Consider the following 22,347-nt stretch of genomic DNA (forward strand, 5'->3'; position numbering starts at 1 on the left):
AGAAAAGGATTATGTTAAATCTAGAGATTAATTTCAGGAGAATTCACAACTTAACAATCAATATCGGGTCTCCTGAGCTATGGAGACAGTATATGTCTCTAGTAAATCTTTGTTTCTAATTCTGTTCCAAATGTACATTTTGACCTTTAAGTTCCTGAGTCTTTGAACACCTTCTGTAAAACAAAATGCCTTCCAGATAGCAAGGAATAAGCAATGAGGGGCTTGAAAAAGCCAGAAAATGGGAATCTCAGTAGACTCATTTAAATTCTCCAGAGGCACAGTGGCACTGAAGATCAAAAAGGAACAAAACCCTTGAGGAGAATTAGAACATCTGTATCAACTGAGGGGAAATAATATTTTGAACAGCAACAAAAGATGACCCCAGTATAAGTTTAAAGAGCATCAGCAGACACATGTTATTATGGTGGCTTGGGATGTGGGGGAGTTCGTTTTGTTGGGTTGGGGGTGAATTTGGGGATTGGAAGGTAGAAGTTTTTTTCTTTTGTTTTTTGTTTTTGTTTTTGTTTTGAGATAACTGTGTTGCCCAGGCTAGAGTGCAGTGGTGTAATCTCAGCTCGCTGCAACCTCCACCTCCCAGCTTCAAGCGATTCTCCTACCTCAGCCTCCCGAGTAGCTGAGATCATAGGTGTGCACCGCAATGCCCAGCTAATTTTTGTATTTTTAGTAGAAATGGGATTTCACAATGTTGGCTGGGCTCATCTCGAATTCCTGACCTTAAGTGATCCACCTGCCTTGGCCTCCCAAAGTGCTGGGATTATAGGCATGAGTCACTGCACCCGACTGGAAGGTAGAAGTATTTTTTGTTTGAGATGGAGTTTGACTCTTGTTGAAAATACACCCCTATAATTCATGATACATAATTCTGCATTGAACCCTGATTCTGTCAGGACATATGTGTGATCTTGGATAACGCATTCAACCTCCTCAACACTGAATTTTCTCAACTGTAAAATGTTTTAGAGATGTTCCTCACCAGGTTGCATGAAGCACATCTGTGTGTGTTAAGGCACTTCCCATAGCATCTGTGACCCATAACAGTGGCAGCTGTGCTCTTCGTCATCCCTGCACACAGACCCACAGCAGTGTATTGCGTTTTTTTGTTTTTTGTTTTTTGTTTTTAATATAAAAGGCTTTGAAAATGTCCCACTACTTCCTCAGTAACTGTCAAAAGGGGCATCCTTCAAAAGTAGAATTCTGGAAAATGTCTTCAAAAGACACAAAATTCTGACAATGGGCACATTTCCCCCTCCTACCTTGCTCTTCTGGATGGATCCATTCTCTCCCACAGCATAGTCGTTTTCTTCCACTCCACTGTAGAAATTGTCCTTCTAGTGGCAAGAGTGACATGAATGATATGTGGAAATTTCTTCCCAAGCCTGCTTGGAGAAGCTTCCTCTGCCTGCTTCTCTTTGGCCACCTCCTGCCAGTGTAAGAGCAGAGGGCCTCCAGGGCTGCTCTGTCACCCCCAACAGCATGGACCTCACTGCAGTCACTCTGGAATCGTCCCTCTAAAGGAAGCTTGTGCAGGAAACATCATGCACCGAGCAGCATGGGACAGGGGCTGGCTACCTGGGCAGGGCTCACACTCCTGACACCCAGACTCCAGGATACTCCTCTGTCCCCATCTGGGGCAGATCCCTGCCCTAGAAGTTCTCCCTCTCATTTCCAGCATATGCTGCATGGAGCCCCAGAATTCTATGTGGCAAGCTAGGAAGAGGGAGAGCTGAAATGAGGATGTAATCACCCTTTCTAAAGAGGTCAGTCCAGTACCACCCTGTGCTCCTGGGCAAGCTCTCCAGGCTGAGGGAACAGGAGCAGGGGCTATGTCAGGTGAAGGTGGAAGTGAGGGACCTCCCAGGAGGTGTAGAATGTTCCACTACAGACACCTCATACCCTTCCAGGATTAGACTTTGAGGCCTGGAGATCCCCAGGCAATTAGTATTGAAGGTGGAAAGGCCAGTGACAAGAATAAGAAGGCTCACCGTGTCATTCACAAAGCACTTCCAAACCCATCACCACAGGTGACCCTCCCAACAACCCTGTGAGAGCTACAGGGTGGGGGCTCCCACAAAGGAGGAGTCAGGAATGTCGGGATTTTAACACCTTCTCCAAGTCAGGATCAGGAAATGCTGTCCCAGCACTGACCTATATTCCCTATGCTTCCTCCCACAGCACAGCTTAGGGTGACTGCCACTTGGGAGACCCTCACTTTCCAATCCCCATGAGGGGCTGTGCAGTGGGGAGAACAAGGCCCCCTCCTCTGACTGTCTCCCCTAAGATCCTATTTTCTGAGGAAAGTCGCTCTGGGAACTGTCGGCCTCTGCAGATGGGGGCCCAGACCTTGTGGAAAGAAGACATGAAGGTCACACCTGGCAGGGACCAGCGCTGGAGAGCAAACCTCACCTTTAAAAACTCACACTTTTAATGCTAAAATTTATTTTTGTTAATTTCTATGGGTACATAGTAGGTGTATATATTTATGGGATATGTGAGATATTTTGACACAAGCATGCAATGTGTAATAATCACATCAAGGTAAATGGGGCATTCATCACCTCAAGCAGGGGAAATGCCAGATGCTTTTAAAACCATCAGATCTCATGAGAACTCACTATCATGAGAACAGCGTGGGGGAAACTGCCCCATGATTCAGTTACCTCTCACTGGGTCCCTCCCATGACACATGAGGATTATGGAAATTACAGTTCAAGATGCAATTTGGGTGGTGACACAGCCAAACCCTATCACCTTATAAAATGAACATTGTGAAAACAGTAGTGGGCCTGACTCCTGGCCTCTGCCATGGGATGCCCCTTCTTGAGGAGGGCCTGGCTTCTGTGCCATGCAGATACCTCCCTGTGCTCCCTGTGGGCTGGGGGTGAGCCAGGTCCTCTTGGGGGAGCTGGGCACTGTGGGACAGGAGGGTCCCTAGACTGGAGTCTCCCTGTGCCTCCTTACCCCATCAACGAAACCAGAGTAGCCAACTCAGCAAACCTCAATGCACGGCCCTTTCTGGTCCTGAAAGGAGGAGCATAGGTGCTCAGGGTCCCCTGAGCTGCCCTGGGGCAGAACACTGAGCAGTGGCCAGTGCTTCCCTAACAACTCCCCCATGCACAGACTCCTGGTGGACACACTTCCCTTAACCCTGCTCAGCTGGAGCTCGGCCCCCATCCCAGTACCTCTGCCTCCTCCTCCAGGGCAGGAAAAGAAAACTCAACTCCAAACCCATGGAGAATCCCCATGTTGACTGAGGCCCTGGCTGGGACTCAGCCTCTTGTCAGCCCCTTGAGGAGCTCCATCTTCCCCTGTTTCCCTGCCCCATGGGACCCTGGGCCTCTGGGAAAGAGGTGAGGGTGTCATCCACTCAGCAGGCATGATCTTTGGGAAGGATTTGTGTAATACCTGCTCCTGGTGCAATAGGAGCCTCCGGAGCTGAGCAGTATTGGGGCTGTAGAATACTGAGAAGCCCCCAACCCATCATGCATCAGAGCCCACTCCCAAGATGTGGAGCCATCAGCTGGAAGGACTGGGCAGTGGCAGGGGACACCGGACCCTGAAGCTTTCCTCCCTTCCATCAGGCGACCCTACCATGTGGCCTCAGCTCTAGGGAGGTGGGCCCTAGCTGGAGGCACTGCACAGCAGCATCCTGGGTAGAGGTGCCAGGAAGGCAGGCCTGCCTTTGAGGCTGTGAGGCAGGGCTGAGGCAGGCAGTGGCCAGTGGAGGGAACGTGATGGGTGCCAGGGGGCTACATGGCCATCTCCCAGACATGGGGTGGGGCTGGGGACATGGGATGGGCAGCCACTGCCATCTCAACTTCATTGGCCCATATGTGGGCTGGGAGGGCAGCTGGGTGTGTGGCCAGCTGGAAGGTAGGAGGACTGGGGAAGTGACAGTCACCTGTACGAAGTCAGGGCTGGAGGGCTGTGGCTCTGGGACACACGGGGTGGCCAGTGGGAGGCCACAGTGCCCTCTGCTGTTGGGGATGAAAGGTGTCTGCCTTGAAGTGAAAGGGTCCCTGTTCAGCTCTGGGCTCCTATGGGACCCTCAGCAGGGATGCCCTGAAGGCTCCTAACAAGCTGGGTTGCAAGGAAGGTGCCTTGCCTGGAAGTCAGGATCACCCAACCAGGGTGGCTGTCCCATGGCCTGACTATGTGAGGCCCTGGGGGCAGCTGACCACCTACCCTGCAGGGAGTGCCTCTCCTCGGCCAGCAGCTGATCCAGTGCCCAGAAGGTTGTCTTCATCCGACAGATACAGGAGGAGGATGGCAGTTAGACAGCTCATGTCCCTGTGGTAGCCCACCTCCTGCAAGAGCCAGAGTCACCATGGAAGGATGTCACCTGAGAGAGCTGAGGCCATGTGGGAGGCTTATGTCATTGGAGAGGACAGAGGTCTCCCGGGAGACCACCTTCAGACCCTAGGGGATTTAGGGTGCAGACTCTGCACTCCTCCCCGACCCGGGGCATGAGGACTAAGCAAGTCATGCATAACTCATTTGACAAGGGGCCTAGAGGGACTTCTACAGTGAGTGTGCAAACCCACATGGCCTGAAGGGGCACAGACAAGGATCATTCATGCCCACTCTCCTGGGCCAGGCTGGGAAGGCCACGGTGCCAGGCCTGGGACAGCACCTGTGAACTGCACCTGCCATGAGGGCAGGTGGTGGGCCACTGATCACCACACGATGGGTCCTGTGATGGCCCAAGCGCTACCTGCCAGGCACAGGAGGGTGGCTGGGTCCAGACCCCATGTGGGCAGCCCATGGAGTCGGCTCAGTGGCTCTCCCTGCCTGGAATGGTCTGGGAAGTGGGGGCCAAGCAGGAGCAGCCACCTGGGTGACCTCCTCCCTGTCTACTGTGCTCCTGTGGGGTTAAGGCAAAGGGGAAATTGGATCCCTGTCAGGTTTCCAATAAAAAGCCTTCCTCAGGATGCAAACTCATTTCATGACAAGGGCCTGGCCCAGCAGGCACCTCAGCAACTTGTCAAACATGTCTCCACATGTCTCCAGCAAGGACTATCCCGTGTGCAACACTGCCAAGCTCCTGGTTTGGCTCAGCACCAGGAGGGGAAGATCATTTCTTCTTCTGAGACATGGTGGTTGAGTCCAGGTGACATCAAGTCTGGGCCCTGACCCCTTTCCGTCTCAGTGTGACCCCTTGAGACACTAGCTTCCCTTCCTTGCTTGGGTGTCCACGCCAGCAGTTCTACCTACTATGTTATTACAGCCAGATCAGGATAAACTTCCTCTCTCTGGAATAAATGCAATGACCACTGTTCTTTGAGCATTATTTATCTTAAATTATTGTTTTAATTAGAAATGTATCTAACTTATATTAGCCAAATTTCCTTCCAGTGTAACCAAATTTCTTTTAAGTGAAAGTTAAGTATTTACCTTCTGTTATCAAGAAACATGTTATACAAAATGTTTATTTTTTCCAACTTTAGAAGAAATTGAAAATGTCTACATGCTACTAATCTAAAAATACAGGCTCTGGGTTTGTATGGTGTTAACCTTCCAAATTTTAAGGAATAGGTATTTAAATGCCATGCACTTTGTTTTAAAACATATAAAATGTTTTAAGCTTTTGACCTCAAAATTTACAGTAGCACAGCTACTCTCTAATGAATAAACCACAGAATCAAAACAAAGGATTCTACAGACCAGTCTAACCAACAATACAATTATAAACTTGTGGTTCAAATATCAAAAACCAATTTCAATGACAAATACAGGGTATGAAAACCTCGCAAAGGTCAAGTGAGATATATTATACTTGAATGAAATTATGACTTGAGAGTAGGAAATCTATGTTTAACCAAACAAATTAAATAATGTTTATGAGGAAATTATACTACTAATGTTTTATTATTTGGCAAGCTATTCAGTGGAACACAAAGATATTCTTAATGAAGTTGAAAATATATTTTAAAATGTTATTGAAGTGGATTAAAAAATAATGAGGACATGAATAACTTTAAAAAGTATTCAGGGATAAAGAGAGAAAAATTAGATTTTATACATATGTAAAATATATTTAAAAAGTTTTGTTTCTTGGTGGCTCAAATAAAAGGAGCAGATATTTAAACTTCATGCCTTTCCTTTTAAAGTCTTGGAAGTGCTTATAGCTTTCCACGCTGACATTTGTACTAACACAGCTAATCTAATCGAGCGATAACAAAATCAAAACAAGCAGAATTCTCTTGACCAATCCATTTTCTTGATTTTTATAAGTAAATGTACTCTCAAACAAAGCTATTATTCATGGATTCTGTTATTTGAAAATATTTACTGATCATTTACCTTACACCAAGTGATCTCCAGATCATAGAAAAATATGTAAAGTTGCCCGGCTTCGTTAAGCTGAAACTCTTATGAAGGAGAAAAGAAGCAATGGAGTAGGGACATTAAAGAAGGAGTGTGGACTGAGACTTCTACTTGCTTACTGTGGTCGCTGTGTGGAGACTTGGATTGAAAAAAGGGCAATGACAGAAGCTTAAATTAGTATCCAATATGGCGATCCTGTAATTTTAAGGATCCTTGAATTAAGAATGTGTAATAGTTCTCATTATTTTCCCAAGACATCTCTGCAGTAGAGCCTTGGCCTTGTGAGGGAAGCGCTATAGTTACCAAGTGGTGGGGGTAGGAAGGTGAATTTGGAAACAACATCTGGAATTACTACACTTTAAAGGAATCCATACACATCAGATCGGAAAATATGTGTGTGTGTTTGTGTGTGTGTGAAACAGGGAGAGAGAGCAAGAGTGACAGTGAGCAAGAGAGAGAGGAGGGGGGAGAATCAGATAAGAAAGAGAGTGACAGAGCTACAGAGACAGAATTAAAAGGGGACACCAAGTATATTGAGCTGAGAAACTATAAAATGGGAATTGCCATTAAACAGAATGGGGAAGAGCAAGTTTGGGGAGTACCAGTGGCTCCATATAGACATATTAATTTTGAGATTCGTAACTGACATCCAAGTGGATAAGTCAGGGAGTGTTGGGTGTAGTGTCCAGAGTTTAGGTGTAATATGAACTATCAGGAAATTAATGACACAAAAATTAGTAAGAAAGCAAAGATAAGAAAGATAAGAAGTCAAAGTCCTGAGGCTAATGGTTCTCTAACATTTAAAAAAAAGTAAAGATGAAACCTGCACAAAAGGACTAGGGGTAATCATCAAAAACATGGTGGGGGAAAGTAGGTTAAGTGTTCTGCAATTCTATCAAGAAAAGTTTCACGAAGAGGAGGTGGGGATTAACTGTGTGCAATGCTGCTGATACATAAATTAAGACAAAGGCCAAGGAGTTACGGTTCAATTTATAATTTAACAATATGGAAAACACTTATGTTTTGATATGAGCAGCTTCGTTGGAGTGAGTAGGTGGAAAACCATATTGGAGTGGTTGCTGAAATGAATGTCTGATCTCTGGATTCTTAAGGAAAAATTTCATTGGACTGCAGAGGTATAAATTGGATTAGTTTTAATTCTGAAGTCAGGATGCAATCGGTAAACATGTGCCCATCAATGCCTCCTTGCATTTTTTTAGCTAGGTGTTCTGTTATCTTTTAATACTATAACAATTACCTGCAAAACCTACGCCCATTTTGCAGCAAACCACCATGACACATGTATACCTATGTAGCAAACCTGCATGTTCTACACATTTATCCCAGAACTTAAAGTATATATTTTAAAAAAAGAAAAAAATGAAAAGAAAACCCAGTCAAGTGCGGTGGCTCATGACTGTAATCCCAGCACTTTGGGAGGCTGAGACAGGTGGACCATCTGAGGTCAGGAGTTTGAGAACAACCTGGCCAACATGGTGAAACCTCGTCTTTACTAAAATTACGAAAATTAGCTGGGTGTGGTGGGGGGCACCTATAGTCCCAGCTGCTTGAGAGGCCAAGGCAGGAGAATCACTTGAACCTGGAAGGCAGTACTTACACTGCAGTAAGCCAAGATCACGACACAGCACTATAGCCTGGGTGACAGGGTGAGACTGTCTCAAAAAATGAAAGCAAAAACAAAAACAAAAAAACACTCATTTAATTGACAAACTTTACAAAGACTGCTAGTAGAGGTTGTTGGAGAGGATGTTGTTCCACATAATATCTTACGAGTTGCCGATGGACAAGTAAGATGGTAAAATGTCTCTGAAAAACTGACCATACCTGCTCTGCTGAAATATTCAGATACCAACACTCAGAAATTCCGTCTTGTCATTTATTTCCACAAGAAAAAACAAGAGACCTGTATTTAAATATCCATTTCTATTAAAAATAATCACACTAGGTTTCCTGAAGTTTTTTATTAGTAACTCTTGTTTGCAGCAGTACAACCTGTATGTGTGTGTGTGTGTGTATGTGTGTGTGTGTGTATATATGTATATTTTATATATATATATATATATTAGACAGAGTTTCACTCTTGTTGCCCAGACTGGAGTGCAATGGTGCAATCTCGGCTTACTGCCACCTCCACTTCCTGGTTTCAAGCGATTGTCCTGCCTCTGCCTCCAGAGTAGCTGGGATTACAGGCATGTGTCACCACCCTTGGCTAATTTTGTATTACAGGTGTGAGCCACTGTGACTGGCCTATTTTGTATTTCTTAACCTACCACACTCTAAGAACAAATATTATATTTTAATTTGTACATTCAGTGCCTAGAACAAAACCAGCATTTTGTAGATTCCAAAGAATTATTTGTTGTATAAATGACGAATAACTTAAGTATTATTTATAACATCTATATACAAACAATATATTACCTCAAAATACAGTGATAACATTTGTTGTATATAAAATGATTTCAATCTCAGTTAAAAATATTTTTTGCATGAGTTATTTTCATATGTAGATACTCACATTGTTTTATTTATGCAAAAATGTTTGTAACTACTATGCACATTTTTGATACTTAAGCCTTTTGGTCTTGCTGCCATAGCAAATACTGTGCCTCTTAAGAGCATGAACCTATTTTATTTCATTTTTTAGCAGATTTCTTAATGAAATATATACCGTGCTATTTTGTTTAAGACATAAGCAGACACCCTGTCAGAAGCAAAGAGCCGTCCACTCCACCATTAGCACCCATCCCTCTGCTAATGTGGCTGCTGAAGATGTTCCCTATGGCAGAGGACTTTGTGTTCAACCTAAGCACTTTATATCCTTTACTTTCAGTTGGGTGTGAGATAAAATAATTCAGCAGCAGTAAAAGTCACACTTCTTAAAGTTGCAGTCTCTCTTGTGAGGTATCACCTGGAGTTCTGGATAAGTGAGAATTATCCAAAATTCTTATGATAAATACAGATAAATTGGCACAACTCAAGATTTAAGAAATAAAAATTTCCAAGAGAAGAAACCCAGGAATATGCTTTGAAAATGTCTCCCTCAGGTGATTCTGATGTGATATGTGGTCCGAGTTTAAAATCCAAGGAAAATTACCTTCCCTGACCTCCAGTTGGCCCTTATGACCAGATGTCCCTCTTCCCCTTTCTCATTGTGCTCACTCTCCTTCTGTGCCTTTGTTCTATTCTCCCTCCACTTCTCATCCAGATGCCAAGCCCTCCTCCATCAATTGTCCTAAAACTCAAATGGTCAGTTGCATCTAAACTTCCCTCTGTCCCATGGACAAGTTATGCAGGCAAATGCAGAATTTAAGCTTGGACCAAGCTGAATCAAGAGCTGCAATTAAAGACTTCCCTAAGCCCAGAGGGGACCAGTAAATACTTATAGAAGATTTTGGATTTCCTCTGAGTGCACAAGGCTCTGGGTAACTTGATACTATAAGCCAAATGTTATTGTCCCCGTCAAGTTCAAGTGTGAAATCTAATTCCCTATGTGATAATATTTGGAGGTAGGGCCTTGGGGGATGATTAGATCATGAAGGCAGGGACCACAGGAGTGGGATAAGTAGCCCCTATCAAAGGCACCATAGAGAACTCCCTCATCCCTTCTGTCATGTGAGGACATGGTAGAAACATGGCTGTCTATGAACCAGAAGCAAGCCCACACCAGACTGGGATCTGCTGACCACTTCATCTTCAGAACTGAGAGAAATACATTTGTGTATAAGTTTCCTCATCTATGGCATTCTGTTTTAACCCCAGATTAGCTAAAAACACCAACATATCAACTTGTACACCAAATTTTGGAAATGGATGCTAAAACTATGATGGCAAAAGGTGATTGATCTGCCTGAGAAATGAACCTACTTGATCCCTCTTTCCAAAAAGCTGGAGGGAGAGTCAACACAAGCAAAAGTAGGTCACAGTCTTCTAAAAGCCATACCTGAAGGGTTTTCAATATCACCTGATCAGATGGCAATTTAATCACACAAAGAACCACAACAAAACCCACAACTAGTAGAGATTTTCAACATTGCCTCAAAAACACCATCTACAGTATTAGGGAATGAAAGAAGTCATGGAAGTTTCAAAAAGTCAAACTTTATTTCAATGTTATTGTAGAAACTTGAAATTCATAGTTGCGCTATGGATAAATCCTGGGGCACGTGGAGGCATGGAGATTCTGGGGTGTAGCTGCTGAGTTTAAAAGCTTCCTTTGGAGAGGCTCCCTGGCCTCCTCACCCCCTGTCCTCCTGTCAAGAAGAGCCCATCCTGGGCAGCACATTATAGGCAAATGACCCAGACACCCAGATGAGGGCAAACCTCCATGCCTGGAGGAGGAGGCCGCCTCTGGGAGCAGGAGGACCTGCTGGAACCCCTGCTCACAGGCTCCTTTACTTGCTCTCCTACAGGCAGGCAAACACCCCCAGCAGCAGTAGCAGCAGACCCTTCAGCAGCTGGGCTGCTGCTCTGCTGAATGAGAGAAGTCCCTCTCCAGTGAGGCAGAGGAGCCCAGGTTGCACACCCTGGTCTCTGCCTCCATGGTTTCCACTGAGCCTCGGACTGGGAGCGGTGAGGGAGCTGCTGGCTGGGGCTGTGCTGGTCACCCCCTCTCTGTCACCTCTAGCTCCAGCCACACTTTCAGCTCAAGAGCTGAGGCTGGTGGCTCTACAGCAGGTGCCATGAAGTCAGGCAGCTCCTCACTGGGCTGGTCCTGGGCAATCCCATGCCAGGGGCAGGAGGGCTCTGGAGCTGCCTCTAGCTCCAGCACTGTCCCTGGAGGGGCCCTTCCCTTGGTGCTGGCACTGGCTCAACAGCTGGCACTGGAAATAGCTGTATTTCTGCACCTGAAGCAGGAACTGAAAAAGGAGAAAAGTCACCAATATCACTCACTTTCCACTGGAATTTCTAAACATGAAAACAACCTCACTGAATTTAAAGGAATTTCAGCCGGAAAACATCAACCCTGGAAAGTCTTCCAGACTGCAGGTGACTTCACCATGTGCCTGTGTCTCGATGAGCTCCAGAGGCTCCAGCTGGACAAGGACAATGTGCAGATGTGGCACTGGTGAGATCACTGGTGAGGCCTGGCCTGATAGCTCCATCTGGGGCCTTGGTGTCCATCTGGGACCTGCTGTCTACCTGGTGACTCCTGTCCTGTGGTAGGTAACTGGGGGGGCTTCTGCCACATTGCCAGAGGCATCTGGGGTGAGGGATGAGCCTACATGGGCATCGTCGTAAAAGAAAGTCTCTCACTCCCACCAATCCTGAAGCAGCAGCCTTGAGATGTGGGGATGCAGCGCAGGAACATCTTGTTCTCTTGAGCGTCTCCCACCAACTGAGCTGGTTACAGGGCTGACCCTAGGATGTGGGTGCCTGGTTACCAGAATAATTCTTCTTTTTTGAGATAGAGTCTCATTCTGTTGCCCAGGCTGGAGTGCAGTGGCATGATCTTGGCTCACTGCAACCTCCGCCTCCTGGATTCAATTAATTCTCCTGCCTCAATCTCCTGAGTAGCTGGGATTACAAGCACGAGACGTGTACCACCACACCCGGCTAGTTATTCTTTTATTTTTAGTAGAGATGGGGGTTTTACCATGTTGGTCAGGCTGGTCTCGAACTCTTGACCTCATGATCTGCCCACCTCGGCCTCCCAAAGTGTTGGGATTACAGGTGTGAGCCACTGTGCCTGGCCTGGTTACCACAATTCTAAGTTCCATTAGGATCTGTCGCCAAGGAAGTGAGGTTACCTCTTTAAGATTCCATCCCCTCAGCCTCCTCCTTCCAGAAGACCTACTCAGGACCCCACTGGGCTGCTGACTGCTCACCCTCCCCACAGGTCAACTCCTTACCTGTACACAGTTATGTTTCCCCAGGGCCTCTTGGACACCTGTGCCTGATGTTCACCAGGGGCCTAGGAATCCACTTGGGGCCTGGGATCCTACACGGGCCTAATGTTACACTGCAGACTGGGTAGCCACCTGGGGACCAGGTATCAACCTGGGGACTGTGGTTGACCTGCGGGCTGATGTCCACCTGGGGACTGGGTATTTACCTGGGGCCTGATGTGCACCTGGGGCCAAATGTTCCCCTCAGGGTGAATTCTACCTTGGGTCTGTATGTTCACCTGGGGCCTGATGTCTGCTTTAGATCTATGTCCCACTGGGGCCTTATGTTCACCAGGGACTTGTATCTAGCTGTGGCCTGATGACCTACTGCATCCTGTTGTTCACCTAAGGCCTGGTGTCTTCCTGGGGCCTGGTGATCACCTGGGAGCTGGATATGAACCTGGGGCCTGGGTGTCCACTTAAGGCCTGATATGTGCCTGGGCCCTGATTGTCCACCTGGGGACTGGGTGTCCACTTTGGGTCTGATGTCCACTTGAAGTTAGGTATCTCCCTAAGGCATGGTGTCTACCTGTGGCCTGATGTCCACATGAGTCTGGGGTTCAGCTGAGGCCTGCTGTACATCTGGGAACTTGGTGTCCATTTGAGGCCTGATGTCTACCTGGTGACTGCCATCCTATTGAGGCTGATGTCCACCTGGGAATGGTCTATCCATGGAAACGGTTATGTCCACCTGGGACTGGATGTCTCCCAGGGGCTAGAAGTCCACCTGTGACCCCGTATCCACCTAGGGCCTGATGTCCACCTGGGGCACAGTGTTCACCTGAGACCCAGGTGTTTACATAAGGCCTGATGTTCAGCTGGTGCCTAGATGCCCACCAGGGGCCTTGTGTTAACCTGGGGACTGGTATCCAGCTGGGTCCTAATGACCACATGGGTTGAATTATTCACCTAGAGTGTGGTGTTCACTTAGGGCTTGAGTGTCAGCCTTGGACCTGGTGTCCACCTGGGACTTGGGTATCAAACTAGGGGTTGGTGTCCAGTTGAGACATCATGTGCACCTGGGGTCTGAGTTTGCATGAGGCCAAATGACCAATGGGGGCCTGAATGTCAACCTGGTGCCTGAAATTCACTGGGAGCCTGGATATCCACCTGGGGTCTGATGTTCATCTGGGACTAGGTGTCAATATGTGGCCTGATGTAAACCTCTAGTTCAGTGTCCACCTTGGGCCTGATGTCCACTGGGGGACTGATGTTCACCTTTGACCTGATATCCACCTGGAAACCATGCATTCACTCATGGCCTGATGGTCACCTGGGGTTGAATGTCCAACTGTGGTCAGATGTGCACCTGGAACCTGGGCATCCACCTGGGGCCTGATGTTCAGCTGGAGCCTGGAGTTCACCTGGGGCATGAGGTTTACCTGAAGCTTGATGTTCATCTGGGTGCTGGCTGGATGTTCACCTGGGGCCTGATATCCATCTGGGACCCAAGGACACTTCTCAGGCCTGATGTCCACAAGTTGGCCTGGTATTCATCTGGTGCCTTGGTGTTAATCTGTGGCCTAATGTACTCCTGAGTTCTAGTGTCTTCTTGGGACCTGAGGTCTACCAGGATCCTGGTATCCACCTGGGGCCAGGTATCCACCTAGGGCCTGATATTCACCTGAGGACTAGGAATCCACTTGATAACTGCTGACCATCTGGGTCCTGATGTTAACCTGGGGACTGGGGAACCACCTGAAGCTTGATGTAAACTTAGGGCATAAAGGGCATAAGTGTCTATCTGGGGTCTTGTGTTCACGCGGGGCCTGATGTCAACCTTGAGCCTAGGTATTCACCAGGGGACTAGTGTCCAGCTGTTCACTTGGGGCCTGGTGTCAACTTGAAGCAAGGTTGTCAACCTAGGACCTGATGTCCAGTCCAGTGTCCACCTTGGGCCTGTTTCCTACCTGGGGCCTGTGTGTCCACATAGACCCTGGTGTCGTTTTGGGGCCTAGGTATTTACCTGGGGCCTGGATATTCATTGGTACATCATGTCTACCGGGGTCTTTGTGTCAATCTGAGCTCTGATATCCACCTAGGAATTGGGTATCTACCTAAGGCCTGGTGTTTACATGGGGCCTGTAACACCAGATTCCAGATGAACCCAGATGTACACCTGAGGCCTGATGTCCACCTGAGTTCTGAGTGTTCACATAGGGCCTGCTGTCATCTTGGGACCTAAGTATTTACCTAGGGCCTAGGTATCTACCTGGGGCCTGACTTCCAACTAGTTCTTTTGTCAACATGGGGCCTGATGTCCACTTTGGGCCTCGGTAACCTCCTGATGACTAATGTCCACATGGCTCCTGAGGACAACCTGAGACCTGGTATTGATTTAGAGCCTAGTATCCACCTGGGGTCCAGGTGTCCACCTGAGACCTGATGTTCACCTGGTATGTAGGAATTCACCTGGGGCCTGGTGTCCACCTTGAGTGTGTGTATCCAACTGGGTGCTGGTGTTCACCTGGAGTCCAGTGTATACCTGGGGCTTGAAGTACATATGGGGCCTGGGCATCCGCCTAGGACCTGATGTTCAGATAAGGGCTGGAGTTCTCCTGGCCTGGTGTCCACATGAAGCCTGGGTGTACACCTGGATCCTGATGTCCCACGTGGATGGGCCCAACATACACCTGGGCCCCAGTAGTCATCAGATACTAGGAAACTCTCAAGCCCCAGGTGCACATAAAGCTCCAAGTGGCCATGTAGGCCATAGGGTGATATGCAGGGTCCAGGTGGACACTGAGTACAAGATGAACACCAGGCCCCAGGTGAACACCAAGCCTCAGGTGTCTACCTAGTCCTCAAGTGGACATCAGGCACTAGATTGACACACAGGTACCAGGTGGATATCAGGCCCCAGGTGAACACCAGGCCCCAGGTGGTTGGGTTACATATACCATAGGTGGCCATCAGGTCCCAGGTCTATATCCACTCCCCAGCTGAACATCAGGATCCAGGTGGATACCCACGTCAGAAGTGAACACCAGGTTCCAAATGAACATTGGGCTCCAAGTGAACACACAGGCCCCAGTTCAATACCAGCCTCAGGTAGATATCAGGAACCAGGGGGACCCCAGGCCTAATGTGAATGCCTAGTCTCTTGGAATACATCATGTTCAAGGTGGACACCCAGACTCCAGGTAGACATTTGGTGCCAGGTGGACATCTGGCTGCAAGTGGGCATCAGGCCCCAGGTGGATACCCAGTCTACAGGTGTAAATCAGGCCCCAGTTAAACACTTGACTAAAAGTGTGCATCAAGACCCAGCTTGACACTCAGGCTTCAGGGGCACACTTGACCCAAAGTGTACACCTGTGCCCAGGTGGACATCAGGCCCAAGGTGTACACCAGACCCCAAGTGGACATCAGGTTCCAGGTTGACACTAGTCTCTAGGTAGATCCTTAAGCCCCAGTTGGTCATCACGCCCAAGGTGGATACCTTGACTCCAGGGGGTCACCAGGTTGCAGGCAGGTCCTAGGTGGACACTAGGCCCTAGGGTAACACAAGGTCTGAGAGGGTTTCAGCCCCCATGTGGGCTTTAGTCATAAGGACATTACCTAGGCCCTAAGTGGACATCAGGCCCCAGGTTGACACAATGAACCAGGTAGAAGTCAGGCTCTAAGTAGAAACCCAGGCCCTAGGTAAATACTTCAGTCCCAAGTCAACATCAGGCCCTATGTGGACACCCAGACTCCACGTAGACATCAGGCCCCAGGTGAACACTCAACTCAAGGTGGTCATCAGGCCCCAGGTTGACACATAGACCTCAGGTAGACAACAAGCATAGGTGAACTTCAGGCTCCAGATGAACATCAGGCTCCAGGAAGAAATCTATGCCCCAATTAAACACCAAGTCTTAGGTAGACATCAGGCCTCAAATGGATGTCAAAGCCACAGATGCATATAAGGCCTCAGAGAAACACCAGGCCCCAGGTAGACATTAGACCCTAGGTGGACACTCAGGCCACATCCATCCCAAGGTGGACATCAGGCCAGAGATGTACACCCAGGCCCCAGGAGAACTACAGGCCCCTGGAGGACACTCAAGCACCAGGAGGACAGCCAGTCCCTAGGTAATGACAAGGCCCCAAGTGGACATGATGTTCCAGATGGATATGAGGCCCCAAGTGGATACTAGGCACAAGTGTACATCAGGCCCCAAGAGGACCCCAGGTCTCAGGTGCACACCAGGCCCCAGGGGAACACCAGGCCCTAGGTAAGCATGCAGTCCCAGGTGGACAGCAGGTGCCAGGAGGACATCAGGACCCAGTTGGTCATCAAGCCACAGCTGAACACCAGTTCCACATGAACATCAGTCTTCAGGTGGGCACCTAGTCCTCTCATGTGCATCAGGTACCAGGATGACACACAGGCACCAGCTGAACTCTGGGCCTCAGCTGAACATGAGATCCCAGGTGGTCACCCAGGCCCTACGTGAACACCAGGTTTTAGGTGGACACCAGGTCCTAGGTGGATGTCTGTTCTCCTGGTGAACCTCAGGCCCCAGTGGACACTCAGGCCCTTTATAGACATCTGGCTCCATGTGCACTCCCAGGGTCCAGGTATACATGAGGCCCCAGAGGAACACCAGTCCTTAGTCACGTAAGACTGAATTCCCCTAGGGCTGGAGACTGAGTATTCACCTGGGGCCTAGGAATCTACCTGGGGCCGGATGTCCATCTGGGGCCTGATGTCTACTCAGGTTCAGATGTCCACCTAGGGCGGGGTGTTTTTCTGGAGCCCAGAGTTCACCTGACATCTTGGTATCAACCTGGGGCCTATGGGTCCGCTTGGAGCCTAGTGTGCACCTGAAGCCTGAGTTTTCACCTAGGATCTGATGAGCACCTGGGGCCCAAGTTTCCATCTGAAACATCAGGCTCTAGACATACATCTGGGCCCCAGGTATACACTAGACACCAAAGGAACTCCAGACCCTATCTTAACATGGGGTCCTAGGTGGATGCCCAGGCCTCATGTCTACATTAGGCCCCAGGTAGACACGACTCCAGGTGGGCATCAGGCCTGATATAGTTTGACTCTATGTCTCCACCCAAATCTCATGTTGAATTGTAATCCTCACATGTTGAAGGAGGGGCCTGGTGGGAGGTGATTGAATCATGGGGGCAGACTTCTCACTTGCTGTTCTCGTGGTAGAGTTCTTACAAGATCTGGTTATTTGAAAGCGTGTAACACTTCCCCATTCTCTCTGCCTCCTCCTCCCCCATGGTAAAAAGGGCTTGCTTCCTCTTGGCCTTACATCATGGTTGTAAGTTTGCCGAGCCCTCCCAGTCATGCTCCATATTAAGCCTGCAGAACTGCCAGTCATTTAAAACCACTTTTCCTCATAAATTGCCGAATATCAGGTAGTTTTTTATAACAGTGTGAAAATGGACTAATACAAGGCCTTAGGATAATAACCATGCTGCAGGCCATAGGTGGACATCATAGCTGGACACTCTTTCCCAGGTGGATGCCTAGGCTCAAGGTTGACATTAGTCCCCAGGTAAACAAGCCCCAGGTGAATACCTGTGCCCCAAGTAGACATCAGGCCTCAGGCTGACCCTCAGCACAAGCTCCACATTAGGCTCCAGGTGGACACCCAGACTCCAGGTGGATACTGGGCCCCAGGGTGCACCAGATTCCTGGTAGGCATAAGGCCCCAGGAGGACACTAGAATCCAGGTGTACATAAAACCACTGATTGACACCAAGCCCTCAGATGAACACCAGGCCAACTGGTGGACATTAGGCACATGAGAATACTTGGGCACCAGGTGGGTATCAGGCCCCAGGTGAACATCAAACTTCAGGTGGACATCATTGTCCATGTAGACCCTAGCCCCAGCTAAGCATCAGGCTCCAGGTGGAAGCCCAGACTCCAGGTGCACTTCTGGCCACAGTTGAACATCTGTCCCCAGGTGAACATCAGACTACGGATGGATAGCAAGTCCCTAGGTGGACATCAGGTCAAAAGGGAATATAAGTCTCTAGGAAGATATCTGGCCCCAGGTGGATACTGAACTAGCGGTTTACATCAGGCCCCAGGTTGACAGCAAGGCCCAGGTAAACAGCAGGCCCCAGGTGAAGACCAGGCCCAGGTGGATACTGAACTAGAGGTTTACATCAGACCCCAGATTGACATTCAGTCCCCAGGTGATCATGACACCTTAACGACACCAAGTCCTCAGGTTGATACCCAAGTCCCAGGTGGACACCAGGTCAAAGATGAACATGAGACCTAAGGTTGACACACAAGCCCCAAGTGGACACCAGGCCCTAGGTGAATATTATGACCCAGGGGATCATTAGGACCCAGCTGCATACCAGTCCCCAGGTTTACATGAAGCCCCCAGTGGGTTCCTAAGCTCTAGTTGGACATGAGGTCTCCAGTAGACACCCAGGACTAAGGTGGACATCAAGCATCAGATGGACATCTGGCCACACATGAACATCAAGCCTCACATGGATACTTAGTCCCCAGATAGACATCAGGCCCCAGTTTGACATCAGTTTCTGGGTGGATCCCTAAGCCCCAGGTGGATATCCAGTCTCCAGCTGAACATCAGTTTCCACGTGGATGCCCAGGCCCTAGGTGGATAACAGGTCCCAGGTGAACACAAGGCCCCAGGCAGACATCAGGCACCGGGTAGACACTGAGACCGTCAGAGGACATCTGTCTTCAGGTTGACATCCCTCTCAAGGTGTACATTAGGCAACAGATGTACACCCAGGTCCAAGGCAGACAGGAGTCCCCAGTAAAATTCAACGCCCCCAGGAGGTCACTCTAGCCCTAGTTGGATGCCCAGACCTCAGGTAACTACAAGGCCCCAGGTAGATATCAGATTCCAGATGAATATTAGGCTCCACCAGGTAGACACCAGGCCCTAGGTGCACCCCCCAGCCTTCAGATGCACACTAGGCCCCCAGTGAACACCAGCTTCCAGCTTCCAGGTAAGCACCCAGTCCAAGGTAGACACCATGACCCAGGTGGTCATTAGGCCACAGCTGAACACCAATCTTGAGTGAACACCAGATACCAGGTGGGTACCTAGTCTCCAGGTGGATATCAGGCCCAGGTGGACACCCAGCCCCCTGATGAACATCAAGCTTCAGGTGGACATCATGCCTCAGGTGAACTCCAGGTCCCAGCCCAGCTGAACATCAGGCCCCATGTGAATGCCTAGGTTCCAGGTGCACATCTGGTCACAGTTGGACAATTGGCCCCAGGTGAATATCACACCATGGGTGGATAAACAATCTGCAGGTGGACATCAGGTCAAAGGTGAACATCAGTCCTCAGGTGGACATCAGGCTCCAGGCTGACATCAAGCCCAAGGTGGACACTGGACTAGAGGTTTACATCAGGCCCCAGGTTGACACCCAGGCTCAGGTGAACATTAGACCCCAGGAAGAAACCAGGCCCCAGGTGGATACCTAGGCCCCTAGTAAACCTCAGATTCTAGGTTGACATTCAGGCCCCCAGTAGTCATTTGGCCCCATGTATACACTCAGGCGCCAGGTTCACATGACGTCTTAACTGCACACCAAGGGGCCAGTTTGACACCCAAGTCCTAGATGGGTGCCAGGTCCAAGGTTACATTCGGGCCCCAAGTGGACACCAGGCCCTAGGTGAATAATACAACCCAGGTGGTCATTAGGACCCAGATGGATACCAGTCCCCAGGTTAACAGGAAGCCCCCAGTGGGTACCTAGGCCCCAGCTGGACATCAGGCTTAATGTGGTCACCCAGGATCAAGATGGACATCTGGTCACAGGTGGACGTCAAGCCTAGTGTGGATACCTTGTCCCCTGGTGGTCAAGAGGCCTCAGTTCAACACTAGTCCCTGGGTGGATACCTTGGCTCCAGGTGGAAATCCAGTCTTCAGCTGAACATCAGACTCCAGGTGAACACCAGATCTTAGGTGGACATTAGGCTCCTGGTGGACATCAGGTACCAGTGGACATCCATGCCACAGGTGGACACTCAGGGTCCAGATGGGCATCAGGCCCCATTTGGACATTGAGGCCCCAGGTGGATATCAGGCCTCAGGTGAACCCTAGGTTCCACATAGACATCAGGCCTTAGGTTGACACTCAAGCCCCAGGTGGACTGCTGCGGCCAAGCAGAAAACACACCCCCATCTGGATATCTAAGATACAGGTGCACAACAAGCCCAGACTGACATCCAGGCCCCAGGTACACAATATTCCCCAGGTGGATTCCATACCCCAGGTGAACAGCAGTCAATAGTTTGGCACCAAGTACCTAAGTCAACACAAAGCCTTAGGTGATTACCAGGCCACAGGTAGTCAGCAGTTTCCAGCTGTAGAACAGTCTCCAGGTGGATACCTAGGCCCCAGGTGGACATTAGACCCCAGATTAACTAAAAAACCAAGTAAAAAATCAGGCTCCAAATGGACAAACAAGCCCCAGCTACATATACAAGTCTCAAGCTGACACCAGGCCCTATTTGGACTCCCAAGCCCTAGGTGAACTTTAAGCCCCAGGTGAACACTGAACTCTAGGAGGACTTCAGGCCCCAGTTGACTACCTGTCCCCAGGGGGACACCAGGTATAGATGAACTTCAGGCACCAGCTATACATCAGGTTCCAGGCAAATGTCCAGGCCCCAGGTGGATATCAAGCCTCAGATGAACACCAGGCCCCAGGGAGACATCACGCACCAGGTGGACACTCAGGCCCCTACTGAATATCCATCCCCAAGTGGACATCCATCCCAAGGTGGACATCAGGCCACGGATGTAAACTTAGGCCTAAGGCAGACACCAGGCCCCAGGAAATCTCCAGGACCCATGAGGACACTCAGACCCCAGGTGGAAATATTGGTCCTAGATAAATACAAGGCCCCAGGTAGCTATCATGCTCCAGTGAACACCGGAGCCCAGGTGGGTACCTAGTCCCCAGGTGTGCATCAGGCAGAAGGTTGACCCAGTCCCCAGCTGAACTCTGGGCCCCAGCTGAACATCAGAACCCAGATGGTCACCCAGGTTCCAGGTGAACACATGGTCTTAGGTGGACATCAGGCCCCACATGAACACCCAAACCCAGGTAGATATCAGGCCTGAGGTGCACACCAAGTCTCAGGTGGACATCTGGCTCCAGATGGCCATAGGTGGATAACTAAGCCTCTGGTGAATTTCAGGCCCCAGGTGGACACCAGGCCCTAGGTGAACATCTAACCCCAGGGGGACATCCAGTCTCTGGTGGACATCAGGGTTCACAGGGATAAACAGTTTTCAGATGGACACCAGACCTCAGGAGGATACCAGTCACTGGGAAGACATCAGGCCCCAGGTGGAAAATGGGCTCAAAGTGTATATCAGGCCTCGAGTTGATAGCCAGGCCCCAAGTTGTCCACCCAGGTGGCCAGCAGGTGCCTGTGTGTCAATCTAGTGCCTGATGTCCACCTGAGGACTATGTACACACCTGGGGCTTAGTGTTCACCCCGGGCGTGGTGTTCATCTTGTGCCCAGTGTCCATCTGGAACCTGGGTATCAATCCGGGGCTTGAGTTTCTACTTGTAGGCTTATATGCACTTGGGGCCTAAGTTTTTCTTTTTCCTAGGACCTGATGACTATCAGGGGCCCAGGTGGACACCAGGCCAGGAGAACTCCAGATCTTACCTGAACAGTAGGCCCCAGGTGGATGCCAGGGCCCCATGGGTTTGTTCATCACGGCCCAGGAAGTCACTGGACTCCAGGTGGACACCAGCCCTCAGGTTGATACACACAAGGTGCCCATGAGGCTCCAGCTGAATATGAGGCTCTAGGTTAATACCAGGCCTCAGGTGGTCCCCAGGAGCCATGTGGACATCAGTCACCAGGAGGTTACGTAGCCCCAAAGTGGACATCAGGTCCCCAGATGGACACCCAGGCCATAGGTAAATACTTAGGTCCCAAGCTGACACCAGGCCCTATGTAAACACTCAGGCTCCAGGTGGACATTAGTCCTTAGGTAGAAACTGGACTCCAGGTGGACATCAGGCCCCTGGTTGACACCCAGGTCCCCGGCGAACACCAGGCAAAGGTCCTGGCTGAACTTCAGGCCCTGGCTGAACATAATGTTCCA

General features: G+C 49.4%; 1 protein-coding gene across 1 annotated transcript; it reads right to left on the minus strand.

Annotated features, from left to right (window-relative positions):
* Nucleotides 1–10,447: 10,447 nt before the first annotated feature.
* LOC112632433 (uncharacterized protein C2orf27A-like) lies at nucleotides 10,448–22,129 on the minus strand. The gene is given in 7 exon segments (XM_025398116.1): nucleotides 10,448–10,974; nucleotides 10,976–11,160; nucleotides 11,163–11,225; nucleotides 11,433–11,548; nucleotides 17,785–17,954; nucleotides 20,114–20,174; nucleotides 21,903–22,129. Coding segments are annotated over 7 exon segments (1,146 nt in total). The 3' UTR covers nucleotides 10,448–10,650.
* Between the last annotated feature and the right edge of the window lie 218 nt (nucleotides 22,130–22,347).

The sequence above is a fragment of the Theropithecus gelada genome, chromosome 10, assembly GCF_003255815.1.
Source record: "Theropithecus gelada isolate Dixy chromosome 10, Tgel_1.0, whole genome shotgun sequence".
NCBI lineage: Eukaryota > Metazoa > Chordata > Mammalia > Primates > Cercopithecidae > Theropithecus > Theropithecus gelada.